Below are 24845 nucleotides of genomic sequence, written 5' to 3'. Positions count from 1 at the left end.
CACACACACCTGTAGTACCTGGCAATGTCTAGCATAACATCTTTGTGCACATGCCAATTTCACCTGTGTTGCACACACAGAAGCTCAAAACACTAACTCTATGGGTTCAACCCATACTTGCCATATCTCTACATGCTTGTCAAAAATGGCCTATTGAAATTTGACACTTTTCTTTTAGTTCATGGTTTTAGCTGCTTTAGGTTGACAGTAAGCTGCACTAGTCAATGTTCCAACTGAACAACAAACAGGAATGTATATACATCAAACGCAGTGCTAATATGGCCTTCACTGTGCTCCTAAGATTTGAAGTGGATTTAAAAAAAAAAAAAAAACAGTACACAAGAAGCGATTTGCTTTGCATGAATCATGGCCCTTTTCTTAACATGCTTACTTGCTTTTAAGAAACAATAAATAAAAATTGTGAAAATTGTATCTTTATATGTGTCACATGACACTTTGCTCCAGTGTCATGTGATGGTGTCAGCGAGAGACGTCAATGCAGCAAGAGACATGCAGGCCCTTTCCTTCACGTATCTGCTGGAGGCACGGGAACTTTGTGGGACCCTTCCTGGCTCAGCCCTGTCTGCATCCATTGGGACAAGCAGGCCCTCTTCCTCTGGGGGCTCTGTGGCTTTCAGCCCCCTGGAGTCAGACCCAGGCCCATGCCTGGTCCGCCCTCTTTACTGGCTTAAAAAATACGTCATCTGGTGCCACCTTCAGAGGATCAACAGCAGACGTGCAAAGATGACCTGAAAAAGTGCTTCAATGTGTCTATGCGCAGTGGGGAGTTTCTGTGACCTCATGCCCATAATTCACAGCTATATTTAGGGGCATGTGGACTTTTACAAGTCAAGTGAAAATGAAGTGATTGTCAAGTGATTGTGATTCCATACCCACTAGGCCTCCACAGACCCAAAGAATGAATGTGGGGCAGGGACTCGAACGGTTGCTCAAAATGGTTGCCTCTGTTAATTTCTAGAGATTAAGATATATAAGACAATAAAAACATTTAATGAGATGCATGTTTTATGCTGGTGGTCGGAGTTAGGTGATTTTGTTGGAGGGAGTGATTGAAAGGTAATGTCATGTACCTTGTAAATGCCGGTGCTGTGGGGTTTGGCTGTAGAGGGCTGGGGAGGAGAGTTTCTGCACACAAGGTGTGAATGACCAGGACTTGCAGGCCTGTTTAGGCCAACTGACCTGTGATTCGACCTGTAAAGAAAAAACACAGATAAGACTATAGTCCTACATTGCCAATTTAAATAATATTTAAATTAGAAATTCTGTACCTCAGCTTTTCAATTGTGCTCTTATTGTTTGCAAAGATGAGACCAACCAGAGTCTTCCTCTTGATGTAGATAATGAGTCCAACTCCAACCAGACAGAGAAAGGCCACCAGGACTCCCACTGCAACACCTCTGTTATCTGAATGAATGGATTATAATGAACAGTTCAAATTAATTTATTTATATAATGCCATGATCTTCACCCTAGTCTATTATTTTACTGCATACAGTAGGGCAAAAAAGTATTTAGTCTGCCACCAATTGTGCAAGTTCCACCACTTAAAAAGATGAGAGAGGCCTGTAATTTTCATCATAGGTATACCTCAACTATGAGAAACAAAATGAGAAAAAAAAATCCAGAAAATCACATTCTCTGATTTTTTAAGAATTAATTTGCAAATTATAGTGGAAAATTAGTATTTGGTCACTAACAAACGAGCAAGATTTCTGACTCTCACAGACCTATAAAGGCTCCTCTGTTCTGCACTCATTACCTGTATTAATGGCACCTGTTTGAACTCATTATCGGTATAAAAGACACCTGTCCACAACCTCAAACAGTCACACTCTAAACTCCACTATGGCCAAGACCAAAGAGCTGTGTAAGGACACCAGAAACAAAATTGTAGACCTGCAGAAGGCTGGAAAGACTGAATCTGCAATAAGTAAGCAGCTTGGTGTGAAGAAATCAACTCTGGGACCACAGTTACACCGCCAGGGACTCAAATCCGGACCATTTCAAACGATCTCAACCCCATAGAAAATCTTTGGGAGTGTTACCCAGCAACAGCCCCAAAACATCACTGCTCTAGAGGAGATCTGCATGGAAGAATGGGCCAAAATAATTATTGAGATGAAGTTTTGTTAGTGACCAAATACTAATTTTCCACCATAATTTGCAAATAAATTGTTTAAAAATTTGAGGATAGGATTTTCCGGATTTTTTTTTCTCATTTTGTCTCTCATAGTTGAGGTATACCTATGATGAAAATTACATCTCTCTAATCTTTTTAAGTAGTAGAACTTGCACAATTGGTGGCTGACTAAATACTTTTTTTTCCCATTGTGTGTATATATATATATATATATATATATATATATATATATATATATTTTTTAGATGACTGTACCTGCTAGTCTGACAGGACCGCTGTCCAAGCTGCCACCAAAGCCAGCCTTATCACAGAACGGGGGGGACCAGTGAGCCTCACAGTGGCAATTCTTGTTGTTATTGCAGACCTGAGCATTGACAGCAGCACAACTGATTACAATTTATTTAAAGACATATGGTGAGTTCCTCAGTTTAAAAATGTGCAAGGTGTAAAACATCTTTGTGTCTTTGCAGTCAGCATGTCAGAAGCTTTAATAAATTTGATACTGTATTGTTTCATGGTTGAAGGCATTTTACTGTTGGTAGGACCCTATATGTTCAGTTGTTGGCATATTCTCAGCAAGTTTATTTCTTCCAATGAAGTGAATGCATAAAACAAATAGAAAAAAAAAAAAGTGGAGTGTTGTATTAAACAAATTAATTAATTGCTCCTGGTAAAACAGTCATCTCTTTTGAAGAACTTGCCTAAAACTGTTCACTTTAATTAAAAAATAATTATTTTGTTGTGTTTATTACCTTTTACACTTTAAATTATTCATTGATTTATTTGTCAGTTTACTGATAATAGATCATGAATTCTGTTGCATTCACTGTCCATTAAAGAAAAAAGTTGCTAAATATCTATCAGTTTTGCCATTGTTACATTGTGTACTGTACACCGGTGCTGTGCTTAGCCCTGTGTTTTTCCAAAATGCATCCAAAATGTGTTTGTGCTGGTATGTCCTGTTCTGAACATGTTCTTGTTCTGATGAGTCTGTAATTGCTGCCAAAAGTGCATTATTTTATAATCACAATAAAATGTGTCAATTATTACACATAAAGGTTTTGTAAAAATGTACATGAACATTATTTAGTCAAATGCATTTCTTTTTACAAATGTGTTCATATATTAAACCATGTATATGAAAACAAGCAATTTTGTAGTAGTAATCAAAGCTTGACTTCATGTCTTCTATGACCATAAATTAACACACATACACACAGGGCTAACAAAAGGGACAAAAACATCTCTGAGTTCAGAGGGGCTGAATCCATGTCAACATGGAGCTATAGCGATAACATGCAGATGTCATCCAACATGGTCTATTAAATACAGAGTGAAGAACTTGCTGTCGCTGACCAATGACCTTTTCCCACATGAGACAGCCTTGCAGTGGAAAATATACCCCCCTCTTTCCACTACTTCAGTCATGCTTTCATTTTATTCTCTTTCTCCTTCCTTGTGAGTCCCTTGTTTGGGGAAGTTGGGGAAGACCCAGCAGGTTCTCATATGGCTTAATAATCAGGACCATCTTAGGGACACATGATGTGAGAAGTATGTCTACATCTGAAACTGGAAACAGAGGGGAAGTCTTTGCCTTTAGGGGGTCTCCCCATTCTCTTTAGATCTGGTGTCTCAGAATCAAATAAGCTAGAGTTTAAATACACTAACTGAAAAATATACACCTATCTAAAGAACCTTTGACACATGAAACCTGTTGATGTATTAGCTAAAGACAACAGAACAGATAACAAATTTCTTTCCCACTCAGTCTTCCAAGGCGGTAAAATACCAAGTGTTGGCGATACTTAACAGAAGTACCAGGATATATGGAATTAAAAGTCACAAACTCAGTTACTTAAAAGACATTTCACAAGTATTTACATATTTGGCATGAGCAGAATACAGCTCCATTATTTTTGTGTTCCACTCATTTTTAATGCATTTCTCTATTTATTTACCTGGACAGTAGGTTGTGAGAAACACTGGGTGCTTCACAATAAAATCTGCAATACATGGTCCACCATAACAATACTATCATAATACAACGACTCTGAGATAATTAATTATATTGTGAGACAATCAATGCAAAACAATCCTGCAATCCTGTAAGCTTTCCTCACGCTGTCATTGTAAGATGACATTGTTAAACTAAACAGGCTGTTTCAGTCTGAAACTGGCTTTAAAACTGACAGCCCACCAAGTCGCACAGGAGCAACCAAAAAGCTGCATGCCACCAGACTGGCACTTGTCTGCCAAAGACTGTTTTATGCAAACATCCAAGTGTACATAACACTATTCTGTGGCATCTCGCCGCTTAGCTTTCTCAGCCATCAATCCTTTTTAATTGAAATATTGTTTTTGGTGCTGGTGTATTGATTATCATATTGCTTTGAGCAAGGATGATCATATTTTGCCAAATGGATATTTGGACCTACCCCTACTGGACAGACTAAAGTCTAATTGTTTCTCAAAGAAACATAAGAAGTTCCACCACGCTATATGACAACTAAATAATTGATGTTTCCAGTTAAAGTAAATTTTGATGTCTTATTTTATCTAAGAAGCCAGTGATTCCTAGCTTGGATCAACCTAAAAACATGCCCTGCTTTCAGTCCTGAACTAATAACTTGACCAGCATCAAAACCAGAAGCTGTGGTTCTACATTTGAAGGCAAGGGTCTTCGCATTGCTCTGCATAAGTGAGACAGGACATGGACAGAAACTCTCTGTTAAATCCTATTTTATTCTCTTCTGTCAGACACAAATCATAGCTTTCACAAAGGTGGGCTGCTGACGTGTCAAACCATACAAGAAGAGAGCAAAACATAATGCATGCTCATCAACTGTGCAATTTTTTAAATGTACTTTTTTAGTTAAAATTCATACTTCCATCACCACCGCTGTGGCTTTTCTTATTTATATATATTCCTTTCATATTTGAACGCTTGCTTAACATTTTGCAAGTATGATGAATAGAGCTTTAAGATGAACATAAATTAAACCATTACACCTAATTGATTGTACCTTTCAGCAGCCAGGAAGATTGATCGCATAGTCTTGTTGTTCTGCACATCACATCAGTGTGGCTACATTATATCCTGTTTGATGTGTGTGTGTGTGTGTGTGTGTGTGTGTGTGTGTGTGTTGTTGTATTACTTAGTTAAAATCAAATTTATTGTTTCCATGTTGTGCTTGTTGTGGTTATGGGTTAGGACCAGGGTTATGCAGCCATTGACAGGAAATAAGGCTGATATCAAATGTACCCACTAAACATTAGATGTCTTATAGATGTACAGATCATGCCTATATTGTTTCCGTTGGTCCAGGACCAATTTAATGTGACGTGCAATCTATGTCCAGTATTTTGACGTCAGGCTATGACCCCACTTACAGATCAATATGCACTCAAACCCTTGGTAACTTTTTTGGGTGTCACAGGGATGTCTAACACAGGTGCAAGAACTTGAAATTTGTCTACTGTTCTCTCTGTCCACACAACATTTTCACTAATGCAATGATGGCAAAATTCAATATGAAGGGGAAGGGGGAAAAGGGCAAAAAACCTTTGGAGAACACAAAGTTTTACAGAGCATTACAGGGTATAATAATAACATGATTTTCCTCATGATTCCTCACATGCTCACATGAAGCTGTAGGAAAATTAACTGGAATAGTACACCACTTCCTGAAACAGTAGTATGATGTCTAAAATGAGTTAAAATTTAATGTGGAACCACAACAACCTCATTAGTCTAGAATTAGCCCTTTTCTGGAGGTCCTTGGGATGTAAATACTGGATGATATAAAGACATAAAAAAGATGTTGTCTGGCATCACAGTGTGCACCTTCAGAGAGAAACAACAGATGCAACGATGGTGCAAAGATGACCTGAAAAAGACATCCCTTCAATGCACTGTGGGTAGCACAAGAAAAGCACCAAAGGTTTTATTTTGAGTGGTCATTTAATCTCTCCCACCAGATTTCTGGTTAAATGAGTGACAGAATGCATAAAGAAATGAGCGTGACCTCACCCCTCGTCCATTGCACTTCTCTGCGCAATCATGGACACTGAAGATGCTGACATTTTGGCACTGGCGGTTCAGACACAACTGCAACAGGAATATAAAGAACACGTTTTAAATGATGAACCAAAATGCTCCTAAACTCTAAGTCATAGCCATAAAATTATGGATAACAAAAGACATTTAAAAGGCTCTGAATCAACAGAAATCACACTTCAGTGACATTATTAGACCTTGCTGAGTGACCAAAACCACAGTAATTATGATGCCATCAAGCTGAGAGGAATTTCAGTTTATTGGACCAAAGAACAGAACATTCATGAAGGCCAATAAATTATTCTAATAGAATCATGAATGAAAAAATCATTCCAAAAAAAAATCAAACCAAATCTTGAACGATTGTGATCTGCGATCAATAAAACCTTTGGCGAAATCCACACAAATGATGTGAAGGGAATCAATGGATTGGGACTAAACAGCTATGTAGCCTTAAGAAAACCATTAATCAGTGGGATTGATTGATCAGTAATTGGGGAAAGGGCTTCAAATTGTTAGACATAGCAATAAAGATTGGCATTGAAGATGGTTATGTAGTCTGATGAGTCCAGATGGACCCTGTTACAGAGTGATGGCTGAATTAGGGTAAGTGGAGAGGCGCCTGATGTGAAGCAGCCATCATGCCTTGTTCCTATTGTACAAGTCTGTGGAGGCAGTGCTATAATCTGGGGCTGCTGTAGATGGTCAGGTCCAGGTTCAGTAACATTGTCCCCAAAGAATAAGGTCAGCTGCCTACCTGAATGTACTGAATAACCAGGTTATTACATCAGTAAATCTTTTCTTCTCTGATGGTATGGGCATATTCCAGTATGAGGAATAATCAGGATTAATCTGTCTCAAATTGTGAAAAAGTGATTCAGGGAGCATCATTTTCACAATTGGTACACATTTCTCACTCCTCACATACACTCTTTAGTGTAAGGTACCGAAGCCTTCAGACCCTCACTGCAGACTATGCAATAGCTTTTTTCCACAGACCATCAGACAACTGAACACTCAGGGACTTTCCTTTTTGGACTGACGCACACATGCACACACACACTAACTCTGTTACATTTAGCAATATGTCTCATTGTTTACTGTTAAATGTTTCTCCTGCACTGCCTGTGTCCCCAAGCGCAACTTGACTTATACTTAACTTGACTTGACATGGATTGACCACCATGTCCAACCCCATTGAGAATGTTTGCTGCAGAAGAATTTGGTCCAAATGCACCTTTTTTGCATGTATGCAATGGAAATAAATGTCATAAAAAAATTTTAAAAAAGTGAATGTGTGCCATCATCAAGGCTACAGGTGCTCCAATTAAATATTAGTATGTGACATTTTTTAGACAGGCAGTGTATACATTTTTAAGTCCCCTCAAGAGGGAAGGTCTACTGCAAATCAATATAAAGTGATAGTGAGTGATCACCTTCATCCAATGATGAAACATTTCTATCTTTATGGGAGTGCTATGCTCCATTTGTGCTGCTTTAAGTGCTGCTCTATTTAAGTAGTCATTGATGATGTGGGCCAGAGTCTCTGGTGCTGGGCTAAGTAACAGTCTGATGTCATTTGTTCACTTTGGTATTTTCCACTCTCCTTGCTCTCAGACCAAGCCATTAGAAATGAAGCCAGTCTGTGGCTGTGACACACTTCAAACAAGCCTCATAAAATGGCAAGAGTGACTGACTGTATTTAACACACTCCTTCGGCTGAAAAATAAAAAAGCTCAATTTTGTGTCTTTTTACCCAACCTTTATCCAGTCTTTAAAAGAAACATTTTGACATATATATATATATATATATATACACACACACACACACACACACACAATTATGGGAATTTATTGACTTTGCATTAGAACCACCAGTGGAACTAAGAGGTCACCTGATTGCTTTCCTACCTTTCTGTCTGGTTATGTGACTGCAAGCATGTGAATGGAGAGAGAAACATGGGAATTCTGATTCTAGGACAACAATATAGACCCTAGGGCACTGTGCATACCATGCTGTCTCCACACTTTGTGCCAGTCAACACAAGCCCGGGGTCAGGCATGTCATCGCCCAGGTAGACGTGTGTCCCCCGGCAGAGGATACGACCCCCCTCCTTAAGTGGGATGTTGGTTTCTATGGAGACCGCATTTGTGCCAATCACTGGACGGTTGGCTCCACCTTGGCATTGAATTTTGCCACATTTTGCATCCCTGTGTAAGACAATAAAGACACACAGACCACATGTGAAGCTGTGCAAATTTAACACTGTCATGCCAATGCTCGTCATCTACAACAGTGGAGAAATGCAATTTCTGCTGTAGAGCTGCAGGACAGTAACTCTCCTCTCTGACATGGTTTATAGTATGAGAAGAGTCCAACCTGTGACTTCTAATCCAGAGGTTCTGCTTTGCCTAGCTCATACTTAGGGACTTACTACTTTACCCCGCTTTGTTTTCTGAAATGCTCTTTGTGGATAACCCATTTTTTTGATGGATCCAGGTATTACTATTTGCTTTAAACTAGCACTTTATGAATTACTCTGTGATCTGCTGTCATATGGGTGTGTTGTGTGCCTCCTGCTTCACTTCATCTTTGTATTGAATAAATTGTGTTAATCAAATGTTTCTGTATTTATGGTCATTTCTGTCAATCATCAACACATATTAATACAAAAATCTATATTTTTTCTATAATCATTCCTATTCCAAAGTGGTCAACAGCTGAGCTGTTGTTGTTGCTATTGCATAATAATTGCTGATTTCATGTCAAAAAAAGTTTCTCACACGAATCGATATGGTGCTCTCATTTTAGCCATGGGACTAACTGAAGAGCCTTTGTCTGTATGCAATTAGATTCCCTCACACTCTATCTACTGCTGTCATTAGAGCAATTACATGAATCAAGGGACGATCTGCCAAGCATTTAATGCATCTGCCATCCAAAAAGCAAGTGCTGCATCTTCTACTGAAATGGAAGCAACAGTTGTCATGGCTTGTTTTTATCTGATTTCCCTTCTCAAAATATATATTGCACATGTGAAATTGACAAGAAAGAGAGCAAGAAGAGTTTGAGGATCTCACCGCTCCTCGCATTTAGCGAAAGATCCTTTGGAATCTTTCCCACAATTTCCATAGGGATCGCCTGCTGAGTTCACTCTCTGAAAACAGATCCCCGGAGCAGGCTTTGCACCTGGAAGGAACATAGATCAATACAAGAATAATTAACTTCTGTGTGTAGACACTGAACAACATAAATCCCTGTCAACAAAGGCTAAGTGAATCAATCACGTGAAATAATATTTAACATTGAAACTTTACACCCACTTATTTCTAAAGAATGTGCAGGAAAAACTGGAATTGGGATAGAAACTGCTGCTGTAGTTCAATTCAATTTTTCAGATACAAAAATGTCAGTAACTGACTGACCGTTTACGCAATACAGACCAGAATGGAATGGAAAATGTTTGTATTATATATATATGTTACAAATTATCTTGATTGTTTGTAGCTGTTTTGCATATATGTTTTTTGTACCACATTTGCGTGTATGTGTTCAATGTATTAAAACCCCTGTTCGTGATAAGTCATGCGAATGTGTCCATCTGTCCATCACGCCGTTGACCATTCCATGGACACAGCCGACTTGACCCTGTAGATGATTATCTTCACAGCTTCTTGGCTCACCAGAAGAGCTCTGGCCAAGGTATGGCTTCATGTTCAGCAAGGTCTTGGCCTGCTTGAACTTTCTCTGGATGCCTGCATCACTGTCACTGGCTGGCAGTGTGTGAGGTGAGAAGGAGCAGCTTGTCCTTTCGGGGTTTCCAGACAAGGATGGGAGTGGGCAGATATAGGAGGACCAAGGTAATGCCCGTGGTGTTGAAGATGATCATCTGAGAACTACGGGCAATTGATTGGCATGGACCCAATAGTCACTTTGCCTGCAGAGAGGTGCACCGAGAGTTGCGCCTAGGACTCCGGAGGGATTCGGACTCGAGTTTTGTATTGTCTGTATTCCCAATTGTCCTGATTGTATAGAGCTGTTTCGTAGTGTTTGCACTCTAACACGCTCACATCAGGGTCCTTAACATGTATGTTCTCTATTGGTGCCTGTTCCATGTATTAAAACCCCTGTTTGTGACAAGCCATGCAAAAGTGTCTGTCAGTCCACCACGCTGTCATAACAAAAAATCCATTTGGTGTAAATCCAGATTAAATCCTTGTGATCCACCTCTTAGACAAACATACAAATCCAAAACAAACTTTGGTTTTACCTTAGAACTGCCCTAATTTGTTGCTCTACAAGTTTGACCAAACCGAAAGCAGCAATGTCTGTCCACCTATTTAAAACAGTTCCACAATCACGACCTATGACTATTGGATCTTTGTACTAATTGCCAGATAATGCTGCTTTGCATTTATAGTCAGGATAGCAATCACAGGTATAGGCTTTTTTACGTCATCCTATGTAAAGGTAGAGATGTGCAGAGTGCAGCTTTTTAAACAGCTATTTAACTATTTCATAGCAAAGAAACATATGGTGGACTACTGGAAATGCCCTACTTCGAAAACAAGCTGGCTTCAAATCCTGAAAGGAGAAGGGTGTGCTATGCTGTGTATCACAATGACAAAAACAATGACTTTCACTTTAAATAAAACATAGAAAGCACATACAGTCCCAAAATAATACTTTTGTTTAGCTTATCTATTGTTAGTAAATCTAATTATTAAAACATCTGACTGGTCCAAATCCCAGTCGCCACTGAGGTGCCACTCGTTTGAGAGGAAGGCTATAGGGAAGTTACAACAGTTCCTCGTCAGTTCCTTAACATGTTTGTCTACCACAGACTTTGTTGCACTGGACTAAACTAATGGTTTAATAACTGTGCCTCACTAGTCAAGAACAGCCACCTTAGAGGTGGGGGTCTGATGAACATGAGTCACTGATGAAAATAAATTAAATTTAATTATGGCATGTTCCTTTGTCCTCTGTATACTATTGTGTTCAGAATTAAATAATGTGGCTGTTTATTTAAGTAAATGAGTTCTATATCACATTACTTGTCATGAGGTAATATTAAAAGCAAACCTATGACTCTGAGAACAAGCTTGATTCCAGTAGCCACTTTATTAATAATTTGTAAAGTGCTGTATGTAAAAGTCTTCAATTTTGTATTTTTTCCATTTGTATGTTCTCTGTTGTAATACTTGTGTGTACTGTATACAGAATTCAATACAATTTAATAAATTGTAAAAAATCTACTTTACTCACTACTTGAGTACAGATGTAATGGACATTTTTTTTTCTACTTGAGTACCGTTGAGTACCCACCTTGGCCCCATAATGTGACACACTGCTGCTCATGGGTCTGGCAGATGCCATTGTAGCAGTACCCATCTACATTGTGGCAAGCATGACCATCATGCAGGTAAACATTGGCGGGGCAGTGGGGGTTGGCACCAGTACAGAATTCTGGCAGATCACAAGAGTTGCTGGAGTCTCTGCATGGTGTACCTGCTGGTTTCAGCTGGAGAGGAAAAAAAGACATTATGGTCTCTTGTTGGTGTGAGTCCAACACATTTAGCCAGGGAGGCAAAGTAATTTTCATTTGACTCTAGAGGCGGTCTTATAGACACATGGCCCTATGCATTTTCCCTATTAAACCTGAAACATGGTGTAACTTAAACGCCACACCATGACTGAGATGTTTTAATCCTTAAAGTTAACAACATCTAACTTATGTTACACTGTAAAGCTTTTTAAAGCCCCTTAATTTCGCCTGAGCTGAAGGTGGGCTCACACATGACTGTTACCTGGCAATTTTCACAGCACTGGCCATGGGCACACACCGCATCTCCTTTGAGTGTACACATGGTGGCATTACAACAAGGGTTCATACACTCCTGAAAGGAAGTGAGAGAGAGAGAAATTAAATGAAAGGATATGCATTGGATTTATTTTGAGGCCCTCTGAGCCCTGCAATGCCCCCTGCATCATCACATTGGAACCTGCATTGCTCCAGATTCCATGGCCCTCATTCTCAGCTCTGTTCTTGGGGGTTAGGAAATGTACACTTCATAAAGGTATTTCAGAGTCAATGGACCTTCTTATTCTCAGCGTTTTTCTAGGAGGTTAAGCAACCTGCACGTCCTAAAGGGATTTCTGAGTCCATGGCTCTTCTTGTTGAGCCCAGCTTCCATCCAACCTGACACCGATCCCTGAGAAACTGTAGCCAGGATATAGCCCAGTGGTGACTCCTTGGGCATATAAAAGTGATTCATTTGACAATTAATCTAATTAATTAATAAAAGTATTATAATTTATTAGTACACTGAATTATATGTACAGGTGGGGAACGTCTTCTGATTCAGTTCACAAGGACTGCCTGACAAGCAATTGTTTGTCCCAACCCATCACAATCTTCAGATACACACTGTTGAATTTTGTTTCCATATTTCCTCCGTCTCTTCCTTGATGATTCAGATTTCCTGGTAGAGAAGACTGTGGCATTTTAAATTGCACACACACACATACATCTGGCCAGTGACTATGTGTTTGGAACATTTTAACAGACGGCTAATCATCAACTGTGGTCTCTTGAGGTAGAAAACGGTAGCTCAATCAGGGACAACAACACGGATGATGAACAATTCTACTGATGCCATCAGTGTAAGTGTGTGTAATATGTTATTTATATGAATCTGTGATGTGTGATTTTAAAACAGTTATAGTTCTACATTTTAACAGAATGAATGAATGAATACTGTATCCAAACTCACTTGATCAAACCAGACAATGAGTTGAACTGACAAAATGATGCCTGACTATTTAAAAAAAAGAATTTAATTAATTTCATTTACACTGACTCGGACATAAATAATGCAAATACCATGACAAAATGTTTTTGTTTGATACAATAACTTGCTGGACCACTCTGTCTCCAACCCTTTCAATAGCATCAGTGCATCAAGTGAAATAATTTGGTCTAAACAATACAATAAATTTATTTTTAAAATATGGTTGTACTCTTTTGATCAAATGTCATTTTTTAAAGAGTGATACCTCCAGCTCTCCACAGTCGCACTCTTCCCCCTCCTCTAGGTAGCCATTGCCACATTTCTGGCCCCCGTAGAGAACTTTAATTTCAGGCAGGTTGAAGAGACACATCCCTACCCCCTTCTCCAGGCTGCTGGCCAGATCCTTCTTACTGCAGCTACTGAACACTGTGGGAAATGGATACCTGCAGCAGAAATATTATTTAATAATACTTGTATATTAACATAGATGTTTCAACATACTCATAGACCTGAGAATTGTAAATCAAAACTTAGACTACAAGTTAGTGATGAGGAAACAAGCACTTTAAACAAAAAACATTTGAGGTCACAAAACAGAAAGGGAAGTATGATCACACCATGTAACAGAATTGGTCCAAAGACTTTATATAGATGTGGTGGTGCAGGGGTTGACAGTACTTGACACTGAATCAGGAGACAGGGTGAATGGGGCAGACCGGCTGAAGGAGTGACAACTACTGCTGTTTCAGGCAATGATGTGTCTTTCACTCACTAGGCTTTAAACACCTTAGTCCTAGTACTCAAAGTTGGAACCCATCCCGGACACTGGAGACAGGGTGGGGACTCAATGAGGCTGGTGCCAACACAGGTAGAGCATGCAAACCCCACACACACACAAGTTGGAAGCCGGAATTCAGCCTCACAGCCTTGGAGGTGTGAGGCTATCCTGTTAATCGCCATGCCACTACGATGGCCACAACCATGTGAATACAGTGGTATTCATGAACATATTAGTATTTGTTGTGAGGAGTGGGCAGCCTTGAAGCAGCCATGAAAGCAGCCGGCAAGCAGTGTGTGACTTGCATACTTGCTCAAGGTGACCTCATTGGGGCCTTGGCGGTTCAGGATTTGAACATGCAGCCCACTTCTGTAACTGCTTGGCCACCACTGACAATATGATCAGACCATTACATTGCCATTCCTTTTCCTTATTCCCAGTGTGAGTTCTCTGTTCACTCCTGTCTGGGTGATGACTTTTTACCCACTGTCACGACTACGGACTTACGGGGGAAGGAAGCGCAGAGGTCTGACATACTGGGAAGGGGTTTTTATTAACAAACAAAGAAATACAAATAAAGACTGGCGCGGTGGCCGAAAACGATTTAAACTTAAATAAAGAACATAAACAAACCCGTAGGCGTGTGGCGATTGCCAGAACTCAAAACACATAACACTAAACAAGGTCAAGTTCGTGCATAGAGTTCACGAAAATGCCAGCGACCCCGAACGGGCGGAACCTTCCGGCATTTATGGGGCGTCAGGATTAAAGTCAGGTGTGGAGGCCAGCTGCAGGCAATCCTGACACCCACAAATTACTGAATAATGACAGCAGGTAAGAAATTAAGAAACAGCCATCTTCAATCATTATATCCTCATATAAACACACTTGCAGATTTTAGTGCAGCACTGTAGCAGTGCCAGACTCTGGTTCAGTCCACCCACTTCTCACAGCGGCAGGGGAGAAAGGCGCTGATAAGGGATATTTACGAGGGCCCAGTTCGCAAGAAATCTTCCTGACAAGTACTTCCCTTTGCTAGAACCGTGACAGAAAAGCCATCAGCTGAGAACAATGGGAGGGGGACATGGTGTGTTTTTAATTTTGTTCTTGGAGCAGATAGAGAGGGTGGTCTGCTCCTCTGGGGGAAATTTGGAACTGTGAGCTGCGCAGAGGGTTCCTTCAGAGAAAGTGTGTGTTTGGCAGCACCATGCTGCTGTGTGTGCCATTGTGTTTCTATTGTTTCTTGTGAACATGACAACACCAGTCTGGTGGTGTCTCAGCATCTTTCTTGAGTTTAGGTCTGTTGAAAACAGCTCTAGAGCAATTACACACATACACACTTTTTCAGCTCTGGGGTGCCAGTTCTACACAGATCAGGGGTCAAAACCTTTTCTTTTTTTAGTTAGTTAGATTTCTTGCATTATCCAGGAACATAGGTATTTGGAACCTAGACCCTCTGAACCCCATAAAAATTCCAACATTTGGGCAAGTGTAGAGGAGTGTACAGTAATGTCAAATGAGGTGTGTCCTCATTCCTCAATTCCTCAGTTCCTCTTTTCCACAATACAGATAACTACCAAGCTATTTGTGACAACAGTGGACAGCATATATGTGATCTCTGCGGTTGACAACTATAGCTACTACCAAACCAAAACTAGCTGTATGCAAATAATTTATTTATCTCTCTCGCTCTCATGCACACACACGCATACACAGAAAGAGAGAGGGAGAGAGAGAGAGACAGACTCATGACAAAAATAGCTGAAATTTTTTAATCATTTTCACCAGTCAGCTCTACATCTGTGAAATGAAAGATCTGTTTTGTATTACAAATACTACTGCAAAAAGATCCACTCTTCAACCCATACAGGATCCAGATTTAACACTATATTTTTAACTATTTTTTGCTTAAAATGTAAAAAATGTGTATTTCTTTCTTTGAGTACAAGTCACATAAGTAACCTTGGGACCTTTGGGGGACAAAAACAAAAGTTGACACGTCTTGTTGGAACACAAGACCAATTAAAGTTGTGAAACATCAAGAATATTAATAATTTGGCAGTCCCCTAATGAGAATAAAAGACTGATCACACAACAACACAAAATGAGCCAACAGTTTTCTTTTTCTTTCTAATTGTAAGATTGAACAATAGATTATATTAGCGATTTAAACAGTAAGACTATGATACATTGTGATTAAAGCTCCCACAAACCAAACATTTCAGTTGAGCATGATTTTCGGTATTTGCCTAGTGAACTAAGTCATTGGACTTCATTGCATTAAGTGTATTAAGTAATGATATAGCAAACAATCTAAGTTGATGGCAAAGAATAGTCAAAACATGTGGTGATAAGTCTTCTGCAAACACTCTTACATTGGCTGTGTTTTCTTCATTTGATGGATGCATTTGATCTGGTTTAGCAGCATAGTGGCGTGGAGTGAAGTGGTTTTTAATACAACACATGTTTCCCCCGCCTTTAACCACAAAACTTTTTCAACTAAATTTGGGTCACCTGCTGTGCTTTAAAATCATGTAATTTTCAGCACAACTTTGAATGGTGCAAACCCGAGCTGAAAGCATACAGGAAAGTCAATAATATTCATCATTCCACAGTGTTGATGAGGTGAGGAGTATTTTTTTAAATGCAGCGTTCCACAGAACATTTGGTAACTTAATCCTGGATGAACATCTCTACAAATCTGTGAAAAGGATTTTCTATTCAATTTTAGTCCAATTTAGTTTCATTCATTATTGGAACAATAAAGCAATAAGACACACAAGGCTGCGGTCTGATCACTGATCATCGTATAGATGTTGCCGTTGACTAAACCACGATCCTAGCCATGATAAAGGCACTGTAATGGTCATGAGTTCAATGTGGGTCTGTAGTTCAGGGTGCTGTTGCTTAGTAACATAGCAGCCAAACCCACATAAAAACACAATGTGATGCATTAGTGTATTATAATAAAAGTTACTTGAGGCTTTCAAGAACAAACAATGACTCTGGATTTAGATAATCAATGACTTAATCATTTACCAAGGTTGTTTGTATTTCAGTTTAATAAAAAAAAAAAAAGGCAAAAATAAACAAACAAATAAATAAATAATGATTTTCTAAAATTCCTATTATATTCACACATACCTACATTTTATGCTGGGTGCTCGGTCTGCCCTATATGCTAAGGAAGCACAACCCAAAAAATATGATTACAAATAAACACACATTCACATATTGTCTGGCACAACTGTGCATCCTGGGATCTGCCAGTTATCCTTCATTTTTACTTCTTCACATGACTAAAAACATTGCTGGCAAATACTTAAAAGCAAAGAGTTTAACAATAAAAGATTACTTTGGTATTCTCTTTCACAATGTTCAATATCAGTACCACTTGTTCCAAGTGACAATTAGAATCAAATGGTTCTGTGGAGAATGTTAAATGGCTTTACAGCTGAAATATCTTTTGGATGGAGTCACCATCATGGAGTCCCCATACAATCAGTTTTATATTGGTTTCTGTAAGTTTAGTGTTTGTAACTCATAATAGAATCTAACTGTTTTATGTCTGAAATAAATGGTATTTATGGTATAATAGATTTTGTTAAAGCCATGAACTCTCCTAAATACATGATAAAAAAAAAAATGAAACAAAAAACCCCAGAAAATTAGCTGAGGAAATATTTCCAAGTATATCATTACATATTGCTATAGGATAATGTCACGGCTGGGGTCTGAGGGTGCAATCGCGGACATGGATTCCTGGATTTAACAGAAGAATTGGAGAAACTGACATGCCGGGCAGAGGCATGTCAGAGGCAATGAAGACTTGTTAGCAGAATTTACACAAATGGCTGCATGGCTTCCCACTGCTCACTAAGGGTGATGGGTTAAAAGCAGTGGACACATTTCATTGCGTACACCGTGTGCTATGTTTTGTTTCACAATGACAATCACTTCACTTTCACTTCACTTTTCACTTTTGATGTTCTGCAATAACTGCTGCAAGGGTGACTTCTGACCTCTAATAAAGTTATCAACCTATATGTAGTCATGGTTAGCACTTGCTACAGTGGGCAAACATACGACTGGCTGGTTTTGGCAATGCCGCAAGCCGTGATATGATATGAGATTCCCACTCAGCTCAGATAAAGCCTCACATAGCCAAGAGTGTCTAAACTACTCTGCCTATGCTGGGCCAGTGCTCTCAGGTGTCATTCCTGTGGACCTATACCTGTTCACACCAGCCTGGCAGTGGGCGCTTGCTGAGTGGCAGTTTAGCTTTTCTTGTCAGGATTGCATGCTATCTAGCTGAACTTTCATTGGACCACTGTGCTGAATGCAAAGCAGCAAAATTTTTTGTGACAATACACGCTAGCATCCTTTTAAAACCTTGGAGCTGTTAGTAACATCTATGCAATTCAGCAGTTTCTTCTAGCTGAGGAGCTGGATCATTTCATTAGGCTATCAGATCTGATGAGTTCTGCGGTGCCACGTAGTTTGGTCAACAGAGGTCTGGGAGGGTGACTCTTCTGTTGGTATCCCTGTGGGTCTAAATTAACCAGGGGGATAAAGGGTGTGCCCGGCCACTCATGCACAACTGGCTCACATGCAGGGTGTGATTCATCTCTGCATCTTATGCTTGGAACATAAATGAAGAGCAGCAACAGTTTTTATTGGAAAAAAAAACTGTGACACACCACAGTACAGCACACAGGGCACACAGTGAAATGTGGTCTCTGCATTTAACCCATCACCCTTAGTGAGCAGTGGGTGCCCGGACAGCAGCATGTGGAGACAGGATTTTCCTCAGTGGCACCTTGACAGTTCGAGATTCAAACCGGCAACCTTCCGATTTCCTTACCTGCTAGGCCAACCACTGCCCATTATAAATTTTCCTAATTTCCTGATTGTGTGCATCTGTTGTCATGTGTATACATGTATCCTCTTTGTGTGTAGTCTGTGTTTTCCCCTGACAGTAGAAAAGAATGTAATGATGGTCTGCCTTTTTTCCTCCTTTTTTCATAGAAAGACACTACTTTCAGCAGTAAATAAGGTGTAAATAATGCATACAAGGGTATAGTACCACAGTGTGATCCATCACTACTACTTGATATAAAGAAAGATCACATCAACACACTCTTCAAATACACAAAATGCACATTTTTCAAACATTTTATTCCAGTGTGATCATAAAGTACAAAAGGATGATTACTTGGATGCAGTCATTTTCAGTGTAGGAGATCTGTCCTTGACTTTATGCATTACTGATACTGTTGTGAAAATATAAACACTTGTTCAATATTAAAAGTCAAACTAAAAAGTCTGCCCACCCCTGTATTAGGTAAAAAATGTGCATTATTAAAAAAGGGATTACACCATTGTGTCCCTGAGCAAGACACTTAACCCTAAGTTGCCTGTACTGATTGTAAGTCGCTCTGGATAAGGCTGTAAATGTAAATGAAAATGACAGCTGGATGCTTAAAGCTATACATTTGACTTGCGCTGCTAAAAACTGAAAAATAAAAATGGGTTGTAAATAGGGCTGCACGATATATAAAAATATTTTTAAATTTAATTTAATTTTGTAATATTTTGTTTAAAATATTCTCATGTTTTAAGACACTCTTGATGAGTGTATGGTTACATGTAAATAAAAAGTAATCTTTGAAAGCAATTCATATTATGTTGGCAGGTCTATGGTAACAGCAAACCAGAAATCAGAATATCTGCTGAGGGTCATTAAGTCATTCATAATGTTTTGAAGTCTAAATATTTGCAACTTCCTTGACATATTGTTTCTTTTTAGCCTGAATTAGATTTAATTAGATCAGATCAATATATATTACATGTTTATTTTAGGTATGATCATTACAAATATAAATTATTTTAATAGCTAATAATAATAATAATAAAAATAATAATTTAAAAAGCCTTTCTCTATGGAAAAGTTATTTCACAAGAAATATTGTTATCAAAACATTAAAATACATAGAAAAGCATCAATCACATGACGTTTAACTAAATAGTCTTTATTTTAACTTTATTGCTGTTGGGAGTGAAAAATTAACTATAGCAAAAAAAAATTCTGCTCTGTGTGCACACATGTGCATGTGTGGTAGTGTCCCAACTTGAGAAGAACAGCTGCTATCTGCTACGATTAATGAAACTCATTATTGCCTATGCATAATGCTGAAATTTGTAGTTTGTAGTAAATTTGTAGTAAAAGCAAAAAAATTTGTAGTAAAAGCTAAAAAAAAAAAAAAAGCTAAAAAAAAAAAAGTCTGGTTCATCACCCAGTTGTGCATTCCAACATTCCAAATCTGTCTGAACAAAAATGAAGCCCACAAAAGCACAGCTCCAGAGGTCTGCATATGTTTTCAGCATGGCTGCCAGTTGGCAGTCAAAGGAGAGGAAGCTAAACGATATGTAAAACTCCAGCATGGATGCTGGCATCATGGACAAGCACTACTAGTTTGCCAGTCTGTAAAAATTAAGTTGAGTGCAGAAAACTAGGAATAAATATATATATATATATATATATATATATATATATATATATATATATATATATATATATATATATATATATATATATATATATATATATATTGAGAGAGAGAGAGAGAGAGAGAGAGAGAGAGAGCTGCCAGCTGCCAGCTGCCACACTTAGACCCACATTTACCTGTCAGTCTTAGTTTCTTTCCTTGTGTGTCTTTGTGTTTTCAGGCCATTGTGCAGTCTTTATGTTATCATTATTAAAATCCTTGGTTTGTTAAACATGTCGAGCACCTGTTTCTTTCCCTGTTCCTGATGTGGCATGACAGAATGTAGGTGTCCAGCAGCTATCTAGACAACATACCTACACATAAATGTAACATAGATGTGTGTGAGCCCCAAATGAAGTTCAACAAAATATAACATTTTATGTATTTTTGGTTAATCTTTAATTTTATTTCCATGCACTTGTCACATGCTTTTTCCCCAGACGTCTGCAGTTCCTCCCCCAGTTCATCTTTGACCTTGGGGAGTCAGTGCGTGGATAGATACTCAGTCATATAAATGTGTTTTATTTTTGTATTGTGTAGTCGAACTGTAAATATCATAAATAAGTGTAATGTTTATGTGTATCGTAGTAGCCCAAGTTTCTTTAGTTTTGACTAAGTTTAGACTAAGAACCAGAAATCCTGTGTTTGTCCTGAATTCCTGTGCCATAACAAACCAGGTTGAAGAGGATACATAGGCATCCACACACATACATGGAAAGGTGCAAAGTCATCCATAGTGCAAAAAAGTAAGTTCCAGACTTTTGCCAGTGTAAGATCAATTTCTTATTCAAGTACAACAGGCTACACAATATATCAAATAAAATACTCATTGCTAAATTATACATAACAAAAGAAAAAAACCTGAAGAAAGTTTAAGTCAAAAACAAGACAAAATTACAGCATGACGTATTGACCATACAGGTCAGCTATCAAATTGGCCAAGAGGCTAATACAGAAAGTAAGGAGTCATTCCTTACTTGGCCACCATGTAATCTGTCCTCATGTTTAAAGTACATGGACCAGACATGGCCATCAAACAGGCCTGGTGGGTCTGGCACTGAATAGTTCCTTTTTGAATTCTTCATATGGTATAGCCATGAAGTAACGTTGGTTCAATACTTTGATCAAAGGTATGTACATTTTCTAGATACATATTAAAGCAGGTAACTAGGAAACTGCATGGTTGATAATTAGAGCATGCATGACTGTCAAAATGTGTAAATAATGTGTCATTCAACGTTTTTGGGATCATTCTCTGTTAGCTGGGCAGCTGTCCCTATTGAATCATAATATGCCAGTGGTGACATCTGGGAAGGATTTTGGAAACATGTCTTCCCCTGATTTGCAGGATGTTCTCAGGGCATGAGTTAGCTCTCTAAAAGCACTCAGCCAAATCAGTGCCTCACAGAGTCTGAGGAAAACAGTGTCGCTAATGACAGAATCCAGGTTTCACAGAGGACACGGCGACAGGCCTATAGCACTGTGTGCTGAGGCTGTTCTGGGGAACTATGTATTTATCTGTACCGGCTGAGGGACCACAATTCATTAAATGTGCATGAATCCTGCCAAACATCATGACTGCAGAGAAACAAGACTCTCGTCTCATTATGGGGAGCAAGGGAATAAAAAAAACAAAAACATTATTGGTCTTTATTAAATATTTCCTGAAAATGATATTAATTTGACATGGTTTTGTTTGGTTCAGTGTTCATTTGGATAACATAATACTTTCCCTTAAACCCCAGAGATGACCTTTAAGTGAATTAGGTAAATGTTTAGAACTTAATTCCACTTAAGACAAAAAAAAAATAATTTTGTAAACAGAAATAATCAGTAGAATAAAAAAAATTAATCTTTCTTTTTAAAAAATAGCATTAATGTGCATAAACACATTTGGACACACACACACACACACATGCAATCAATAAATAGATAGATAGGTAGATCAAACATATATCTATATTGTAATAAATCTATCTTTACATTCCTTGCTAAAATGTTTTTGCAGATAACACTCCCACAGCACAGCTCATCCATCTATGCTGCACTGCTGTGTATCTTATGAGCATAATCCAGAGTAGTGTTACTCTGTTTGGGTTGGCCTTGGCCCATAAACAACAAGTAAGAGTCCTGAAAAAGCAGCCAGACCCAGCAACCTCTGGACACAATCTGTTTAAGAGCGTCGCTCCCAAACCTGCATAAGGTTTATCCGTAAACTGGAGTCCATGTTGCAATCCACCTTCAACTCCCTTGTATATGATTACAGTCCTAAGGTCCAGAGCTGTCTTTAAAGGGAGGGTTTCTCTAGGAGGAACTAGCAGCTGGCTGCAGAGAGGTGCTCCATATAGCCACCACGTAATCTGTTTCCGCAATGTGAGCCACATGGCCAGAGGGCAATCGAAACAGCTGTTGCTTTTGTAACAAATGTTCAATGCAATGCTCCAACCAAAGGATTAACGAGAAGAAAAAAAAAAAAACATGTGATGTATAATAAATTAGAAACGTGTACAAATGTTTACATGTGTACATGTGATAACAATTATCCCCCTTCCCTCACTACACTGGCCCAATTTAAAGCATAGGGTCAAGTAGGACAAAGTTTATGATGGCATGATAGCCAAAGCTTTCGGGGTGGCGTTGATACACCACCTGAGAAGCTCACCCCAGTGAGGCTAATTTTGGGGTAATGACCCACGCACAGGTGCTCATGGGGAAGAGCATGGCTCATCAAATGAACAGTTTTTTTGTGGTACTCACCATTGTAATTCAGTCAGCATTCAAGCCACTTCCACAAATCATGACAATTTGGTATGTGTGATGCCACGGTGCACCTGGACCACCATGTGCCACCAATTCACATGTGTTCCCAGTCCTAATCACTCACAGGGCCCTTTAAATGTTTGAAGAGTGCTTTTTCTGGTTTTGACCCAATGGGACGCTGCATGTTTTTGTATTGTTTTTTGGTCATCGCACCATGTTCCTTTTGTTTATTAAAAACCTCACTGTTTCTCACAATGTAGAATGCCTGTATATCTCTCACTTTCTGATGTAGCATGGCAGTATGGCTGGGTTTGCAGTGCTTTGTCATTGAATAGTTTGTGTAGTATAGTAATTGAAATAGTAAATTACTTTAGCTGAATTGTCCTGTACATCAAGGCCTTGACACTAGTCACTGGATTCAGAAAACAAAAATAGGCAGAGCTTTCAAAAATCCTGGCATAAAATGTAAGTGTCATTTACTATGTTATTTTTCCATTGCTCCAGTAGACTTTTTTTTTTATTTGATAATCTGTCAGCATTTTGTCCATGCTTTTGTCACAGCTTTGCAGTTGTGACCTAGCGGTTGGCAGTGGTGGCTTAAGGAAGTGGCCCTGTAAACAGAAGGTTGCCAGTTTGAATCCTGATCTACCAAGGTACCACTAAGGTGCCACTGAGCAAAGCACCGTCCCCACACACTACTCCCCAGGCACCTGTCATGGCTGCCCACTGCTCACCACGGGTGATGTGTTAAAAGCAGAGGATACATTACATTGTGTGCACCATGTGCTGTGCTGTGTATCACAATGACAATCACTTTCACTACTGCATTTGTGCAATCAAAGAAAGTAGGAATTTAGGAGTGCACTGGCACCAAGATGTCATGCCATACGACATTATCAGTAATAAAGCCTTCACAATGTACCATTTCAAAGACTCACCCTGTTGATGGAGTCATGATGCAGCCTCCACGGTCCGCAGTTACCCAGCAACTGCAGCCCCTTTCGGGTGTGTCATGGTTCATTCCAAAGTTGTGTCCGAGCTCGTGTGCCAAGGTCACAGCCGCCCCAAGTGGGTTGTCTGAGTGGTCCTAAAATGACATAGGATGCAATCCATTTGGTCACATTACGCTAAAAATGAACATGATACAAATTTACATGAGGAAGTAATTTAGGCTCCTACAATCAATTCCATTTTCCAATAATTAGGCCAAGATTGGTCCAAGGACTGGTCCAAGCTGCTTGCTAGCACTGGAGACGTGTTCAAGTGTGTGTGTGTGTGTGTGTGTGTGTGTGTCTGTGTCTATATATATATATATATATAAATTTTAAAAATTCTCCAGAAGATGTGCCCTGTGATCCACCTCAGGTGGAGTTGGCTGAGATGCAGGATAAAATAAAAAACAAATAGACAAAAGGGAGCGGTGGGCAGATGACGAGGAAGAGCGCAGAGACAGAGAGTAAAGAAGAAAGGCCGTGTCAAAACAGAAAAGCGGCAGATAAAAGATGACAAAAATACACTCAGGCAAAAAAGAAGAGAGAGAGGAAACTTTCTGGCCTGCCAGGGCCTTTCTGTGAGGTGTTAAGAAGATTCAAGAGAGACTCAAGTGAATTATGCATGTGTGTGTAAGAGTGTGTATGCTTGTGAAAGTGTATGTGTGTACAGATATAAAACCGTGCGATTGTGTGTATGCATTGTTGTGTGATTCTGGATGTACATGTATAGGAATCCATATGAGTGTGTGTGTAA

General features: G+C 39.1%; 1 protein-coding gene across 3 annotated transcripts in view; it reads right to left on the bottom strand.

Annotated features, from left to right (window-relative positions):
- adam12a (ADAM metallopeptidase domain 12a) overlaps positions 1-24845 on the bottom strand; it is a 93873-nt gene that overhangs the window by 8466 nt on the left and 60562 nt on the right. For all 3 annotated transcript variants that reach the window (XM_028962371.1, XM_028962380.1, XM_028962390.1), the window contains 10 exons: positions 24038-24186; positions 13279-13456; positions 12030-12119; positions 11548-11743; positions 9300-9408; positions 8231-8429; positions 6192-6269; positions 2417-2525; positions 1290-1425; positions 1092-1212 (listed from right to left, as the gene is read on the bottom strand). In XM_028962371.1, coding sequence (XP_028818204.1) covers positions 1092-1212; positions 1290-1425; positions 2417-2525; positions 6192-6269; positions 8231-8429; positions 9300-9408; positions 11548-11743; positions 12030-12119; positions 13279-13456; positions 24038-24186 — 1365 coding nt within the window. The remainder of the gene's footprint in view (positions 1-1091; positions 1213-1289; positions 1426-2416; positions 2526-6191; positions 6270-8230; positions 8430-9299; positions 9409-11547; positions 11744-12029; positions 12120-13278; positions 13457-24037; positions 24187-24845) is intronic.

Source organism: Denticeps clupeoides, chromosome 2 (assembly GCF_900700375.1).
Source record: "Denticeps clupeoides chromosome 2, fDenClu1.1, whole genome shotgun sequence".
Classification (NCBI taxonomy): Eukaryota; Metazoa; Chordata; class Actinopteri; order Clupeiformes; family Denticipitidae; genus Denticeps; species Denticeps clupeoides.
This window is presented reverse-complemented; position numbering and strand designations above follow the sequence as displayed.